The sequence below is a fragment of the Microcebus murinus genome, chromosome 18 (genome assembly GCF_040939455.1).
Source record: "Microcebus murinus isolate Inina chromosome 18, M.murinus_Inina_mat1.0, whole genome shotgun sequence".
Taxonomy (NCBI): Eukaryota; Metazoa; Chordata; class Mammalia; order Primates; family Cheirogaleidae; genus Microcebus; species Microcebus murinus.
The window spans coordinates 16,781,158-16,796,028 of NC_134121.1; the positions used below are offsets into that span (position 1 = coordinate 16,781,158).

At 59.3% G+C, this 14,871-nt stretch overlaps 1 protein-coding gene across 1 annotated transcript in view; it reads left to right on the plus strand.

The window, feature by feature from the left end:
- The first annotated feature begins 3,781 nt into the window (after nt 1–3,781).
- The window catches only part of SPNS2 (SPNS lysolipid transporter 2, sphingosine-1-phosphate), a 35,557-nt gene continuing 24,467 nt past the window's right edge, over nt 3,782–14,871 (plus strand). Inside the window, exon 1 of the mRNA XM_012779185.3 lies at nt 3,782–4,321. Within this exon, the coding sequence (XP_012634639.1) occupies nt 3,949–4,321 (373 nt within the window). The 5' untranslated portion in view covers nt 3,782–3,948. The remainder of the gene's footprint in view (nt 4,322–14,871) is intronic.

The following is a 14,871-nucleotide window of genomic DNA, read 5'->3' on the forward strand; positions in this document are numbered from 1 at the left end:
TCGTGTTAGTGGGATAAGGGCTTTTCTGATGAGGGGAGGACAGGGACTATAGACGAGTGCACCAATTCTTGCCACTCCCCAGGCTCCAGGAAGTATAATAACCGTGAGTGAGTTCAGCAAGCCCCATGTTCAGAGTGGTGGGGGATAATTTGAGACATGGATCTTAGGATCTGAGGCAGGAGATTGCCATGGGTGATGAAGGGTTGTGACGGCTCTTGGAGATCATGTTAAGGAACTTAGACATTTTTAATCCTATAGGTGGTAAGGTGTCATGGATAGGTTTTGTGCAAGGTAGTGATGGGGTCCTAAGTGTGATTTAGAAAGTTACTGGCAAGCAACATAGGGAAAATACTGGAGGGAGGTGTGGGAGCAGGTGATGTTGAGTTTTACAAGTGTCCCAGTTAAGAAAAGACAGGTTCGAGCTAAGGCAGTTGACAAGAGGGACATGGGGAGATGTTAAAGAGAAAAAAATCGGTGGGCCCTAGTTGTGGGAGTTGAGGGAAGAGTCCCAAATGGCTCCCAACTTTTTTGCTTGGTGACTCTGTGGATGATGGTGCTATTTGTCAAGAGACAAATGATCCTGGCGTGGGAGCAGGTTTTGGGGAAAGATGATGAGTTCAGTTTTGGATGTGCCGAGCTTAAGGTGCCTGTGGGGTGTATGGGGGAACGTGCAGGAGGCTGCATATGGATCTAGTGCTTGGAGATGAGTCCCCATGCAGAGATGGAGGTTGGGGCATCATGAGCACATGGATGATCACTGAAAGTCCAGGCCTGAGAGGGAGGCTGCCAAGGGAGAGGCTGCAAAAGGCGGAAAAGAAGCAACTGAGGCCTGAGCTCTGGAGACACTCCCCTGTTGGGGAATGGGCAGAGGGGAGGCAGGCTGAGCTCCCAATTACCAGCCTTTGGGGAGCTGGTCCATTCTAGGCTGGTGTTTCTCAGAGTGTGTTCTGCAGAGCTGTAGTCTTACAAGATGTTCCAGGGTCAAGTACACCTGGGAACATGACAGCCTATACCTCCCTCTGGGAGACTCAGAGTGTACCCTCTTACAATAAAGCCTATGAAAAGTTCTGCAGCAAGGAACCTACTTCTCTGTGTTTATCCATCATTTCCCAAATACACTGGCCCTTGGCATAATGGCCATTAGTATCCTGTGCCCTATTTGTTTTGAAGTTATGGTCTAGACCTAATGAATGAACATCCAAAGGCCCTTTAGCCATCATTGAGTTCAGCCTCCCATTGTGCGGAGGAGGAAGCTGAATCCTGCAGAGGCTGAGAGGAGCGTTGTAGGGCAGCAGAGGAAGCTCTGCATCAGGAGGTGCACACACCTGGGTCTAGTCCGAGCTCCATCATTTACTAGATATGTGACCTTGGGCCTCAGTTTCTTCATCAGGGAGACAGAGATAAGCACCCTACAGTCCTGTGGCTGATGGTCCTATGATGCTGCCAGAGGTTCTCAGAAGGCCACTGTGATCTGCCCAGGGCCACACAGCCAGGAAGGGCTTCTCATTGTCCTGCACTTGGTGGCCCCTTATCCCATACAAGCATCTACTCTAGAGATTGCCTTTGAGTTAAAATCCAGCAAAACCCACAAGTGGGAATGGATGGCTTGCTTGGTGGCATCTCAGAGGTCTTCCAAATTGGAAAGGCTTAAAACTCTGCCCTCTACCAGGCATGGTGGCTCAAGCCTGTAATCCTAGCACTCTGGGAGGCTGAGGCGGGAGGATCACTTGAGCTCAGGAATTCAAGACCAGCCTGAGCAAGAGAGAGACCCCGTCTGTACTAAAAAATAGAAAAAATTAGCTAGGCTACTAAAAATAGAAAAAAAAAAATAGCCAGGCATGGTGGCACAAGCCTGTAGTCTCAGCTACTCGGGAGGCTGAGGCAGGAGGATCACTTGAGCCCAGGAGTTGGAGGTTGCTGTGAGCTATGATGATGCCACTGTACTCTAGCTGGGGTGACAGAGTGAGACTCTGTCTCAAAAACAAAAACAAACCCCTAAAAGAACCCCCCAGAACTCTGCTCTCTTCCCTTGCTCTGGGACCCAGGGTGGAAAGGGAGGGCCATGGAAAGAGCATGCTTCCCTTTCTGGTCAAGAGCTAAAAGTGTCCTGCTGGACAGGGCAGGGCTGTGGCTGAAAGGATGAGGAGTTTTGGGGTGTGGGAAGGAGACTTTGGACTGGGCTTGGAGCTATGGCTGTGCCTCCTTTATCACTAGACACAGTTCCACACCTGGACAGCCTTCCACATGACACTGTCCTGCTGGCACTGCACTGTCACCCGGTTACAAGGGTCACTGCTGGAGCCCGGTTGTAGCCCTGTGGAGCTCTTAGCTCTGTCCTTGTCTGTTAATCACCTGTCATGCCAGGCCACCCGGGGGAACTTCCCCCATCTGACTTTGCAGGCCTGAGCTCAGCAAGCTGGAAAGAGCAGCAGGCAACTTTCAGAATGAAATCTGTTTTCTTAACCCTCCCGTCACAGCCATTCATACGCAGCACGCTGAAGCATATTTTTAGTCACTTCGCAGAATTTAAAATACACCTCGAAGGCGCCAAGAAACACCAGCTTGGGGATTAACTCTGCTCACAAGAGACAGTGGGGGGGGGGGTGACTCGTGCTGCGTCACCCGTTGGCTATGCCATGACTCACTGTGGCCAACAGCTTCAGGAAATGCACCTGCCTGTGGAGGTGCGGTCTGGAGCAGCCTGCAGCAGGCGGTGAGCTCCCAGCCCTGGGGGGTGTTGTCAGAGCCCCGAGGCAGCCCCAACCCTGCCACTGACTAGCTGCATGTTTGTAATGGGTCATTTCCACGCCCGGGGACCTGAACTCAGAAGCTTCCCAGCCACTCTCTATGGAAGACAGGACTTCCCCACCCCCACCAAGGGGAGGTGACCACTCGCAGACTTCCAGACTGTTTGAACCCCATCCTCCTATCTACCCCCAGATAAAGAAACTGAGACCCAGAAAGAACAGGCGTCTTGTCCAGAATCACGCCACACGCCAGAGCACAGCTGGGCTGGGACCCAGACTCCCGTCTTCCACGGAGGGTCTTCCACTGTACACACCTGAAAGTCTGAATGAAACTTGGTGACGTGGCCCCTCAGGAGAGGAGGCCCCTTCTTAATGTCCTGTTACTGGGTCCCAATCAGAGCCCTGGCTCTCCCTGTGAGGGGCTGCCACTCTGTGGGGCAGGTGCAGGGTCTGGAAGGGCACACGAGATGGGTCCAGGGGTAGGTTGGGGCTGGACGTGGGCTCCCCTGGGTAGGTGGGCGACACAGTCTCCCATGCCTAGTGGAGGTCTGGGTCCTGGGCCAAGCCCTCCCCGAACTGTTTATGTCAGAGCATGTGAGTAGCTGCTGGAGACACGGGCTCTCCAACACGCACACCTGACTTTAACTGTCTGAGACCCCTCTCCCCAGATTGTCCAAATACCGGAGGCGCCAGCCCTCAACCCTCTCCCAGAGTCTCTGCCAGAACCCACTGCCGCGGTAGGGACGGGGTGGAGGGTACTGAGTCGGTGCCGGGAGTCCGGCTTCCAGAACCCTACTCCCCGCCCCGTAGCCCCGCGCAACCCCCCTCCGGCTCCCCGCAAGCTTCCACGGCCATGCGGCTCCAGTGTGACTGCGCCCCAGTCGTGCAGGAGGGGCGCTGCGGCCCGGCCCCCCGCTACCCCAAGGGGCAGCACGTGCGGGGCGGGGCTGTGGCCCGAGCCTGGAGCTGATTGGGCGCGGGCCTGGTGGGCGGGGCCGGGCCGCAGCTGTCAGAGCCGTAGCGGCGACGGCGGCGCATCGGGCCGAACCGTGGCAGCGCCGCAGCCCGGGCCGGAGCGCAGGAGCCGACGGGGCCCGGCCGGGATGGTGCAGCGGCGGCTCCGCGGCGCACGCACGCACTGAGCGGGCCCAAGCTGGGCCCCGCGCCCCCCGCGCCCCCCGCCGCCCCGATCCCGGCCGGCATGATGTGCCTGGAATGCGCCTCGGCGGCGGCGGGCGGCGCGGAGGAGGAGGAGGCGGCGGACGCGGAGCGGCGGCGCCGGCGCCGGGGGGCGCAGCGAGGGGCTGGCGGTGGCGGTTGCTGTGGGGCGCGGGGCGCAGGCGGCGCTGGAGTCTCGGCCGCCGACGATGAGGTGCAGACGCTGTCGGGCAGCGTGAGGCGGGCCCCGTCCGGACCCTCCAGCACCCCCGGCACCCCCGGCTGCGCAGCTGCTGCCAAGGGTCCCGGCGCGCAGCAGCCCAAACCGGCCAGCTTGGGCCGCGGGCGGGGGGCAGCCGCCGCCATCCTTAGCTTGGGCAACGTGCTCAACTACCTGGACAGGTACACCGTGGCAGGTGAGCGAGTGCCCCACCCAGCCCGAGGACAAGGATTCCCCCGACTCCGATCCCCCCCTCCCCGCCCCGAGGTACCCCAGGGAGCTCTTGGTTCCAGGTCCCTTATATTAAAGCCCTACGTGGGGTCCCTAAGGGCCCTGTGCTCAGGCACAACTGGGCAAATGATGCCTCAGTGCTCCACGAGTCCAGTCCAGACATTCCCCACCCCAACACCCAGGGCCAGGGGTTGGAGGAGTGCCCACCCCTGGAGTAGCCCGCGTGTCCTCGCCAGCCCTTGACGTCCCATCCGTTGTCCTCTCCTCTGCGTCTCTGCCTTCTTGTCTCCGCGCCCCCTCCAGCCCCTGCCGCAGGTTCCCGGGCCTCTCCTCCCCTTCCCCCAGCCCAGGCTGTTTGTCCGTCTGTGGCCCGTCAGTTCCTTCCTTTCTCTGCTGCCTCCACCCCCCTGCGTGCGTGCGGCGAGTGCGCGCGCCTCTTGCGGGTGTGCGCTAGGGAGACCGAGTGTGTGCGCGCGTGGCGGCGCGGTTGTGTGTGTGAGCGCGTGGCTGACAAAGGCTCTGGGCTGCGGGGAGCGGAGGGAGGGGCGGGGCGGGTCCGCGGCGCCTGGGGACCCGGGATGCGGTTTGCAGCTGGCCTGAAGACCCCTCCCCCTGCTCTATGGCGCTTGGGGCCTGGGGTAGGGTAGGGCTCGGGCCTCTGGGGTTAGAGAGGGCTGGCCTCATACCCCGTGAGCTCTCTGGGAATCAGCCTAGGGGGTGGGATTGGAGTCGATAGAACAACTGGGTTCTAGTTCCAGATTTGCCCCTAATGTGCTTGGTGTGTGACCTTGGGCCAGTCTCAGCTTGTGTTTGGGTCTGTTTTGTGAGTTGATTGATCCCTGGGCCTTTAGGGGATGAATGTGGTTCTGGAATTCTGTTCTGCTGCCTCCCCTCCCTGGCTTCTTAGGGGTCTAGGGGTAGGGACTTGGCCTCGACTGAGGGGCTAGTGGTCGGGAATGGTGCAGCCTTGAGAGGGAAGGACTCTGGCCAGGCTGGCACAGGTGGGGGTCCCTGGGGGAGGACAGCAGCACTGTGTACCTGGCACTCCGGCCCAGAACCTGCCTAACCACAGCTTAGTAAAATCTGGAGCTACTGAACAAGAGAAAGAGAGAGAAAGAGAGCGCGAGGGAGAGCAGGAGGAATTTTGGATAGAGAACTTGGTGGTGATTGAGAGAAGAGAGCTTGGCATAAACCACATGCCACCTGGGTGCCCTTCTCCAGGCCTCAGTCTCCTCTGTTGAATGGAGGTTCGTGTCTGGTGGAGAGAAGATTCTCATGGGGCAGCAGAGGCCTCCCCTTCCCCCCTCCTGCTTTCAAACCCCTTGGCTCTCCATGCCCCCACTGGAGGGAGTTGGAAGTGGGTACTGGTGCCATCAGTTTCTGGGTCGAGATGTCCCTAAGAGACTCTTACTTTGGTCTGGGGAGAAGGAATATTGAGCACCCCCTCATGCTGCCTGGGACCTGGAAGCTTAAGTGCCACCCTATGGGGAGAAGCCAGAGAATGCCAGGGACCTGTAGTCAGTGCAAAATAGGCTTCTGTACACAGGACAGCCAAGGCCCCTGCACAGCACTTGCCCGAGATGGCCCAGAAAGGAACAGCAACGCTGGTGTTGGATCTACCAGTAAGCCCCAGTAAGCCTCCGACTGGGAAGAGGTCTCCCCACCCTCTCCCAGCTTCGGAATGAATGGTGCCGCTTCTGGCACTGTGACACTTTCCAACTTGTTTTTTCCGGCCCCAGACCACCCCCTCTGATGTTCTCAGGGGAACTGACCCTGCCAGGGGCAGAGCAGGAGAGGGTGGGATCAGGGAGGCCTGGTGTTTATCTGCCCTCATCTCTACCGGGGTCCCAGAGTTAGGCTGTCAGAATGGGGGAACGAGATCGGGAATTTCTGGTGAAGTGGTAAGGGGACGTGGGGACTGCTGGCTAGGACGGGTGTGGGACAGTTGGGGAGGAAGGCCCGGAAAGCCCTGTGCAAACACCCGCCTGGCCTGTGTGTCCCTCCCTGTCCTGGCGCAGGCCAGGAGCTCATGCGCTGCCCTGCCCCCAATGCATAACATACACAGATTTCCTCTCCGGATAAGCCTGGCTACCCCTCTCTCCACGGTAGCTTTCCCCATCCCCCCTTCCCCAACTTTAGTTTTAGGAATATTTACTGTCTCTATGGCAACTACTATGGCTTGATGTGTTTTGTGCTAGGGCCAGGGGAATGCTCGTTCCAGGCCAGAGCCCACCTGTTGCTGGCTGGCCCAGCGGGGACAGAGGCAGGGAAGTGGACTAGCAGTGGAGTGCTCGGTCACCTTTGATGTTCGTGCCCACCTGGCCCCAGCTCCCCCATTGAGGATGGGGGTAGTTCCCACTCTCCTTTAAATCTGCCCCTTAAATCTGTTTTTTTCATGGTGTAGATCAGCTCTGTCCAAAAGGGCTATAATGCAAGCCACACAGCAAGTTCAAATTTTCTGGTAGGCAGATTAAAATAGTAGAAGAAATAGGTCCAATTAATTAATAATGTATTTTATTTAACTCGACATATCTGACTTATTTCAACATGTAATCAGTATAAAAGATACTAATGGGATATTTTGCATTGATTCTCATATGAAGTCTTTGAAATCCTGTGTACGTTTTACACACGTAGCACATGGCAATGGCACAGCGGCTAGGGGCCACCTGAGTGGACAGTGCAGGTGTAGAGTCTTTGCTGCCAGAGTTCAAGTCCAGTCTCTTCAGCTTACCAGCTGTGTGACCTTGAACACATCACCTGTGCCTTCTGTGTGATCATTTCCCCCGCTCCGCCTCCACGTTGTGCGGGATAAATGAAAATGTATCTAAAGCACCTGGGACACGGCCAGACTCCTAGGAGGGCTTCACAAATGTCAGCTGCCTTCTCTTTCATGCCCTTGCTCACGCTGTGCCCCCAGCCACAATGCCCTTCCTGTTTTTTTTTTTTTTTTTCTGTTTATGACAGTCCCTTTCAGGACTCCTTCTCCACCAGGGCTGGTCTCCATCCTGGGAATTCTAGCAGCTTCTGCCCCTGCCCTAGCATTCCTAGTGCCACCCCGGTGATCCAGCTAATTATGGCCTCTCCTCCTCCCCGTGAGAACCCCCTGAGGGCAGCAGGCCTCAGAACCAGGTGAGGAGGGCCAGGCTCTTGTGCTTGCAATTGGATGAAATTGAGGTAGCCTAGAAACCCTTCCCTCACCTCCTTCTGCAGATGGGGATGCTGCTGCCCAGAACAAAGGCACTTACCCAAGGTCACACGGCAGGGCGGAGCAGGGCCACAACACCCCAGTGCAGCATTCTTTCCAGCCCCAGCAGCCTCGGGTGGTGGTGGGGACATGCCCCCCACTTCTGGCCTGGAAACTCGGACACTCTGCTGGGCAGGGCAAGAGCCCTCTGGGCAGATGAATCTCAGTTTAATTTAGCCCAGGCAGTCTGAGCTCCCCTAGGGCACGTGGCTCCTGCTCCTGTGGCCCTACCAGCCTAGTGGCCACCTACTCTGCATTCTGAGCCCACTCCTGGCTGCCAGGTCAGGAGAAGAAGGGAGCCCCTCAGGTGGAGTCTCAGGCACCCCTCCCCAGCTGTGCTTCTAGTGCCAGGGCTGGGCTGCCTCTGCCCTGGGCTCCATTCCTCCCTCTGCAACAGGGAAGCAGAGCTGAGGGTGTAGGTGGCAGCATTTTGCTCCTGGAATGGGGCCCGGCAAGAGGGAGCTGGCATGGGCCTAGTTGGGGAATGACTATTTGAGAACCGAGTCCTTCCCTAACTTCTCTGGGGCACCTGTTCCCTGCCTGAGACCCAATTTCTTTCCCTCTGCTCCGGCCTCCCGCAGACTGGGCACTGGGAGTTGGGCAGGGTGGGGGCTGGGGAGGAGAGGCAGAGCTCTGCCCTGGGGGAGTCCTTTGCTGCCAGAGAAGCTGAGACCGGTATCCATGGCAACTGCTCACTAACATAAACCCAGAAGAGATGAGCACAGGGACCCAGCCCTGGGGACTCAAGCCTGGTGGGACTTGGGGGCTTCCCGGAGCAGCTGAGCTGGGTGCAGAAGGAGGGGCTGCTGGGTCGGGGCTCACCCTCCTCTTGGCACGTCTTTTGTCTGCCCAGTTGAGTCTGCGCAGAGACAACAGGGGGGGAAACTGAGGTCCAGTTTTTTACGTCTTATACGGGGTTACCTGGGTGGGTAGGGGCCAAGCCAGGCCCTGGCCCAGTGGCTCTGTGGTTATCTCTCTGAATAAGAATAGCCACTTTAAAGGATAAACACCAGCCCTGCCCTGCCCCATTGGTGACCCTGTCCCAGCAGGTGTCTGTCCTGGCCACTGCTGTGTGTGTACTGTGGGGAAACCTCAGCTAAGGCCTGAGGGGTGGGGCATCCCCAGTGCCTGTCTGGCAGGGTCAGCACCCAGGTGAACTGCAGGGTGACCTGGAATGCCAGCGCCCTCATGACTAACTGCCAGCTGCCCATTTCCTGGCTTCTGCTTCCTCCTCAAGTCACCTTCCGGCTGGTTCTGCCAGCACCTCCACTGTGCTGTTGACCTGTCAGAGGAAGTGCTTTGAAGCTCACTACCTTAGTCTGGGACAGCCCTGGCCCGTGCCTCAGTTTCCCATTTTGTGAAGGGGGCAGGACGGCTGCAGGGCTGTAGGGTATGCAGCATGGTCTGAGAGTGAGGCTGCCCCGGTCAGAGCCGCTTAGAGAGGCTGAGCCTCTCGTCCCTTCCCCAGGCCCTTCTGCAAAAGGAAGTGGCTTTTGTGTCTGCCTGGATGTGGGTCCTGACATCTTGCAGGCGGGAGGGGGATGAGAGTGAGGGAGGTCAAGAGAACGCTGCCGGCCTGATTCCTGGGCTTCCGGGGCTGGGCTCCCTACCGGGCCTGCAATGTCTCCTGGGCTGAGCTTCTGGCTCCTGGCTTTGCCACACTTTGCTGCTTTGCTGTGTGACCCGAGGCAGATTCTGATCCCTGAATCCACGATAGATGATTTTGTCCCTCTCTGGCTGTGGTCAGGGTCTTGCTCTCAAGGGCAGCACTGGAACTTGGTCTCAGGAACTCTGGTCTTCTGGCCACTGGCTCTGCCTCACCTCCCTTCCTCAGGATGACCAGGAGCTGCAGCAGTCAACCTCAGTTTCCCCTGGTGGGTCTCAGCAGTGCTCTGCCCTCTCTCTAGGAAGTCTTGCCCGGTTCTCTGGGCTGAGCCAGTCGCCTAAATCCTGGCTTCTAACTGCACTCTGTTCTGCCTCCATCACCTCACCCATCCCTGTGTAGGGTCACCACCTCCCTCCAGACTCGAGGGGCCGAGCCTGGTCACATCTGTGGCCCCAGCATGCACGGGAGGCTGGCACAGGCTTGGGCCTTGTTGGCTGAGTGGCAGAGTCGGGTTTCCTCAGCCCTGCCTGACCCCAAAGCACATCCTTCTAGTCCGAAAGGGCGTTGGTAAGTTTGGGCAGCCCAGGTTGCTGGGGCCAGGGCTCCTCTGATGGTGGCCAGTGCTGTCCTTTTGTCCTGGCCAGGGCTCACAACGAGCCTCGGGGCCTCCAGTCTCCGGGAAGGAAATGGGAGGAAGTGGTCCCTGGCGGTCCTTGTCTGCCCAGTCCTCAGCCCTGACAATGGGGCCGCCCCACCCCCAAGCCCAGCCGAGTGGCTTCTACACACTCGGGAGGGCACAGTGGCAGCTTTGCCCTGTCTCTTCTGCAGATAGGGCACTTGAGGCAAAGGGCAGGTCCCAGGCCACACGGGGAGGCCCGTGAAGCAGAGTGCTGGCCTGCTCTGGGCCTCGTCCTCTCCTGGTGGCGGGGAGAGTGGTGAATGGCGGGGCGCGTTGGCTGAGGACAGAGCGTTTACAGCGTAGCAGGAAATAAGCAGGAAGGCTCGTGGCCTCCCACCTACCTCTCAGTCCTCGGACCCCTTGCCAGGGTTTCCCTCCCATAGCAGTTCTGTGGGGTCTTTGTGGTCCCTTCACTGTCCTGTGGATCAGCTGAATGGGGTTCTGGGAGGCAAGGAGCGCGATGAGGCTGTGTTCCTCGGTCACGTGACTGTTCCTAGCACCCCAGTGAGGACAGCTGCTGTGGATTTTTGAGAGGGGACTGGTTGCAGGCTCTTTTTGGAGAATTGTCGGGGTGACGGCGGGGGTCTGGACTTGGAGGTCGGCTCAGCCTGGCTCTTGCCTGGTCCCGCAGCCTCTGTCCCTTCACCTTCTGAATGTCAGTTTCCATCTGAGAGGGGGAGCGAGCGCCCCCGCCTTGGTTCCTGAAGCAGTGGGAGAGGCTGAGGGCTTGTGGGCCTGAGCCGGGCTCTTCTGAGGCCTCTTATCTCTCCCCCCCCACCCCTGTACCCGGTGTCTCTGCCTCATCCTTTGTCTGTGGCCATTGTGGCTGTGATAAGGCTGCGGCCACCTTGTCCCTGGCCCCTGGTGGTCTTGGGAGTCCCTGGGCCAGGGCGGGGCTGGGGAGGCTGAGCTGGGGAAGGAGGGGCTGTGCAAAGCCCCCAAATTGCTAAGGCAAGGTCTGGTTCCAGGAAAGCTGGCCCCAAATGATAGGCTAGAACCACAGGACGGAGGCCGGCCGCCTGGCCCCGCCCACGCTGGGCACGGAGACGGGGCGGGGAGGAGGGAGGGCTCGCTGGGCTCCGGGGGTGGTGCCTCGCCAAGGCTGGCGGGGTCTGCGGGCAGGGCTCTCGGGTGGGGAGGGGCATTTTTCTAAGGGGCAGCCTCATCCTCATGACCCCTGTAGAGACGATCGCTAGTGATCGCCTGACATTGGTGATTGGTAGGGTGGCGTAGGGGCTGGGGGACTGGCACGTGTCGAACGAGTTTGACTGAGATTCAGGAATGGACCCAGCAAAGATGCCTTGGGATCCTGGGTCACTTCTCGCATGGGCAGCCTGAGACTCAGAGTAGGAACCAGGTGGTCCTGAAGGTGACTTAGCTTAACCCCGGCAGACGGGGGTGGGATCTTGCCCTGTGGAAGCTCAGGGGCAACTGTGAGTGTGTTTGCTTGAGAGCCCAGGTCCTGGCTCAGGGACTGCCTTGGCCGCGTCCCTAGGCTGCTGTGGGTGCCGGCGGGGCCGGGCTGTGGTTTCCCAGCCTTGGCTGTCCGGGGCCAGGTCAGCAGAGCCGGGCTCTCAGGCCTCTGTAATTACCAGGGTGGGGGCTGCGGCCGAGCGCAGGAGCAGGGGCTGGACTCCCAGAGTGAGCCGGCTCTGTGGCCTCCACACAGTGGCCAGCGACCCTCTGAGAGGGGCTGGCCAGTGGCAGCGTGCCCAACCCCTTCCCATCCTGGGCCCCGTCTTTCCAGGCATCCGCTCCCATTTTAGAGAGAAGAAAGCTGAGGTAGCAGTTCCCTATTGTTCTTGGGTCCTGGCTGGGGCTGTGACCTGCCCCACTACTTAATGATCGATAACATTTGTGACATTATATACTATGTGCCAGGCACTGTTCTAAACGCTTTTCGTGGATGAACCTACTTAAGCCTCATAAGAACCATACGAAATGAAGCAGGTCTTAAAATTAAGCCATATTTCATGTGAGGAAACTGACACAGAGAGGTTAGGTAACTTGCCGAAGGTCACACAGCAGAGAGGGTGGAAAAGCCAGGCTTTAAAGCCAGATGGTCTGGTCCTGGAGCCCATGCTCTTGAGAATTGAGCAGCAGTTGCCTGCTGCTGCTCTGAGAGGCAGTGAACATGGGGTGATAATGACTGTGCTTGGGGGAACATTTGGGGAACAAGCTCGAGCACCAGGTGGCCTGTCCCGGCTGACTGAGGAAGAGACCTCAGGATCACACTGTTGGGGCCTGGCGTCTGAGGCTGGCCTGAGCCGAGGCTCTCGGGTCAGTGTGGGATTTCCACCTTCCACTTTGGCCTTCTGAGGACTCTGTGACGTCAGCAGGCCGTGTCTGCTGCAGGAGGGAGGAAAGGCTCAGGGGTCCCGGGCTCTGGCCCTGGCTCCTCTGGGGGCCACCGGGGAGCCAGCAGTGACAGGGCATCGCCATGAGCATCTGGGACCAACTGCTGGGGCGTGTCAGGGGCAGAGTCGTCCAGCTCTGGGGCTGCCCTGGACGTTACAGGCACCACTTCACCGGGAGCCTCAGAGGAGGGAGGGCGGGCTTCCAAGGTCGCTGTGACCTTGGGTCTGGGTGCTGGAGGGTGAGGCCGATCTTAACAGGTGGAGTGAAGGCTTGGGGGCCCGCAGCCTGGGGTGTGCGAGTCACCGGGGCTCGGATCAGCCGGGCCAGTGGTTCCCAGTCACCCGGGCAGTGTGTTCACAGATCCGTGGGGCTCACTTCCAGAGAGGGTGATGCTGCAGATCTGGGGAGGGCCCACGAGCACCCGCCCTAAAAGTGATTGGGACTCTCAGGCAGGTTTGGGGATCGCTGATCGTCCCAGTGTCTGCATTTACATAGGAAGATATGGGGGTACAGGGAGGTGAAAGGTCACTGCTAGGGCCATTGCCCTTTGCCTGGATTAGGGGCTGTGTGTGTGTGTGTGTGTGTGTGTGTGTGTGTGTGTGTGTGCGCAGGGGGCACTGTGGTTGGGAGAAGAGCTGGGCTAGGGCAATGCTAGAAGTCTGGGCTATTTCAGGTGGCAATGGGGAGCTGCCAGGTGCTACCAGGTGGGCAGCTATGCTCAATGAGCTAACACTGTCAGAACAGCGTCTGGGGTGTCATAAGCACCCCTACATGTTAATATGTGCATTATTACTGTTGTCCTTAGCTCTACTGAACCAGGGCCTGGGACAGTGGATTTTGAAGGACTCATGGGTGATTCCGAGGCCCAGCCAGAGTGGACGGCCACTGGGCCGCAGCATGAGCTCCTTGAGTCCAGAAACTGTCCTGTGGTCTCTAGAGCCCCAGTCCGGGCCCTGGAGCCCAGCGGGAGGTCGGTGAGTGCCATCGAGGCCAGGCTGCAGGGGGATGAGGAGGGCCGGCAGAGGCTGGAGGCAGGGAGCCCGGGGAGGAGGCTGGGTGGCAGAGAGGATGGAGGACCACCAGGGTGTCTGGCTGGGGTCCTGCAGTGGTGCCGCTCAGGGTTCGGGAACTGAGTGGGGAGCCATGGAGTCAGTGCCAGGAGCTGGGGCACGGAGGGAGGACAGAACCTGTGGGGTTGGTTTCAGGGCAGTGATGGAGGGGTGGACTTGGGGGAGGGGGAGAGGAGAGGACTGTTTTCAAGAACTTCAGCTATGGAGGGAAGACAGGGACGAAGTGGCCCGGAGAGGGGACAAGTCAAGGTTGTCCCCTCCGCCGGGACGAGAGACGTGCGCACGTCTGTGGGTTGGGGTGCAGGGGCCAGGAGCCAGGGAGAAGCTGAGGACACAGGCCCGAGCCAGGGGCTGACCCACACGCCCTGCGAGGTGAGAGAGACAGTTGGCCTGGAGCAGGGACCGCCCTGGACAAGGGGCGAGACGAGGGGGCCTTGGGAGGGGTGCAACTGTTGTCGATGGAGGAGAAAATTCAGGTGCTTCTGCTGTTGTAGAATATTTTCTTGGGGGCTGAGGACCCTGTGGCCAGAGGAAGACTGCGGGTGTGGATTTGGGGGGGCTGTGAGATGACTGAGGGCCCCCACCTTGCACACTGCGGGGCTGGCGGGGTGGGCTTGGCCTGAGCTGTGGGAGGCTGCCCCTGGGCGTGAGGCCCGTCCTGTGACCCACCAAACCTCAGCCTCCAGGAAGAGGCTAAAAATAAGGCTGTGGTAAAGGAGGGAGGGGCAGTGTGGGCCCGAGCCAGGCTGGAGCCCAGAGGAAAATCTGAGGCGACCGGCCGAGCTGCTGTGACAGAGGCTTCCTGTGCCAGCGGGCAGCGGGCTCTCACCCTCCCATGGCCGTGGCCGTGGCCTCCCCCAGGCCCGGAAGAGGGAAAACAAGCCCAGAAAGGCTCAGACAGGGTCTGACCTTGGGCCGCACAGCCTGCAGGAGGCTCTGCTCCCTGGGAAGGTTCTCTCTTGACTTTTTCCTAGAGCTCAGGCCTGGGACCCAAGGCCGGGGGCCAGGGAGTGGTGGGTTGGGAGTATCCAAAACTTCCTGTGTCTTGGGAACTGCCCAGGACTTCCCCGAGACCTTGGATGCCCATCTAGATGTGGAGAAATGCTCCTCCCCCTTCCAGGAGTGCTGTGTGGTAGAGGAAGTCCAGGGAGGCTTCCTGGAGGCCGAGGCAAATGCTGGTGCCTGAAGTCATGGATGGAGAAGGGTCCGGTTGGGTGGCTGGGATGTGCGGCAGGGAGGAAGCCAGAGTGTTTTGATTTGCTGTGGACATGTGACACCTTCATCATGGCCACTTTTGACATGGCCTCCCTCCCAGAAAGTGAGCCTGTGCTTCCTGCAGATCCATGTCCCTCCTCTGAGCTGTGGATGGGGACCCTCCTGCCACCTGCTGACTCCACGCATCCTTTCATCCACCCAGCACCCAAATCGCAGCAGTCCCGGTTCTGGGTCCTGGAGGTGACTCTTCACGGCCCCTGCCTTGCTAGAGGGGGACGAGGTGACACTCACCCATCCGTCTCTGCATCCACCCCACAGCCAGACCCTGTGGGCCGGCGGT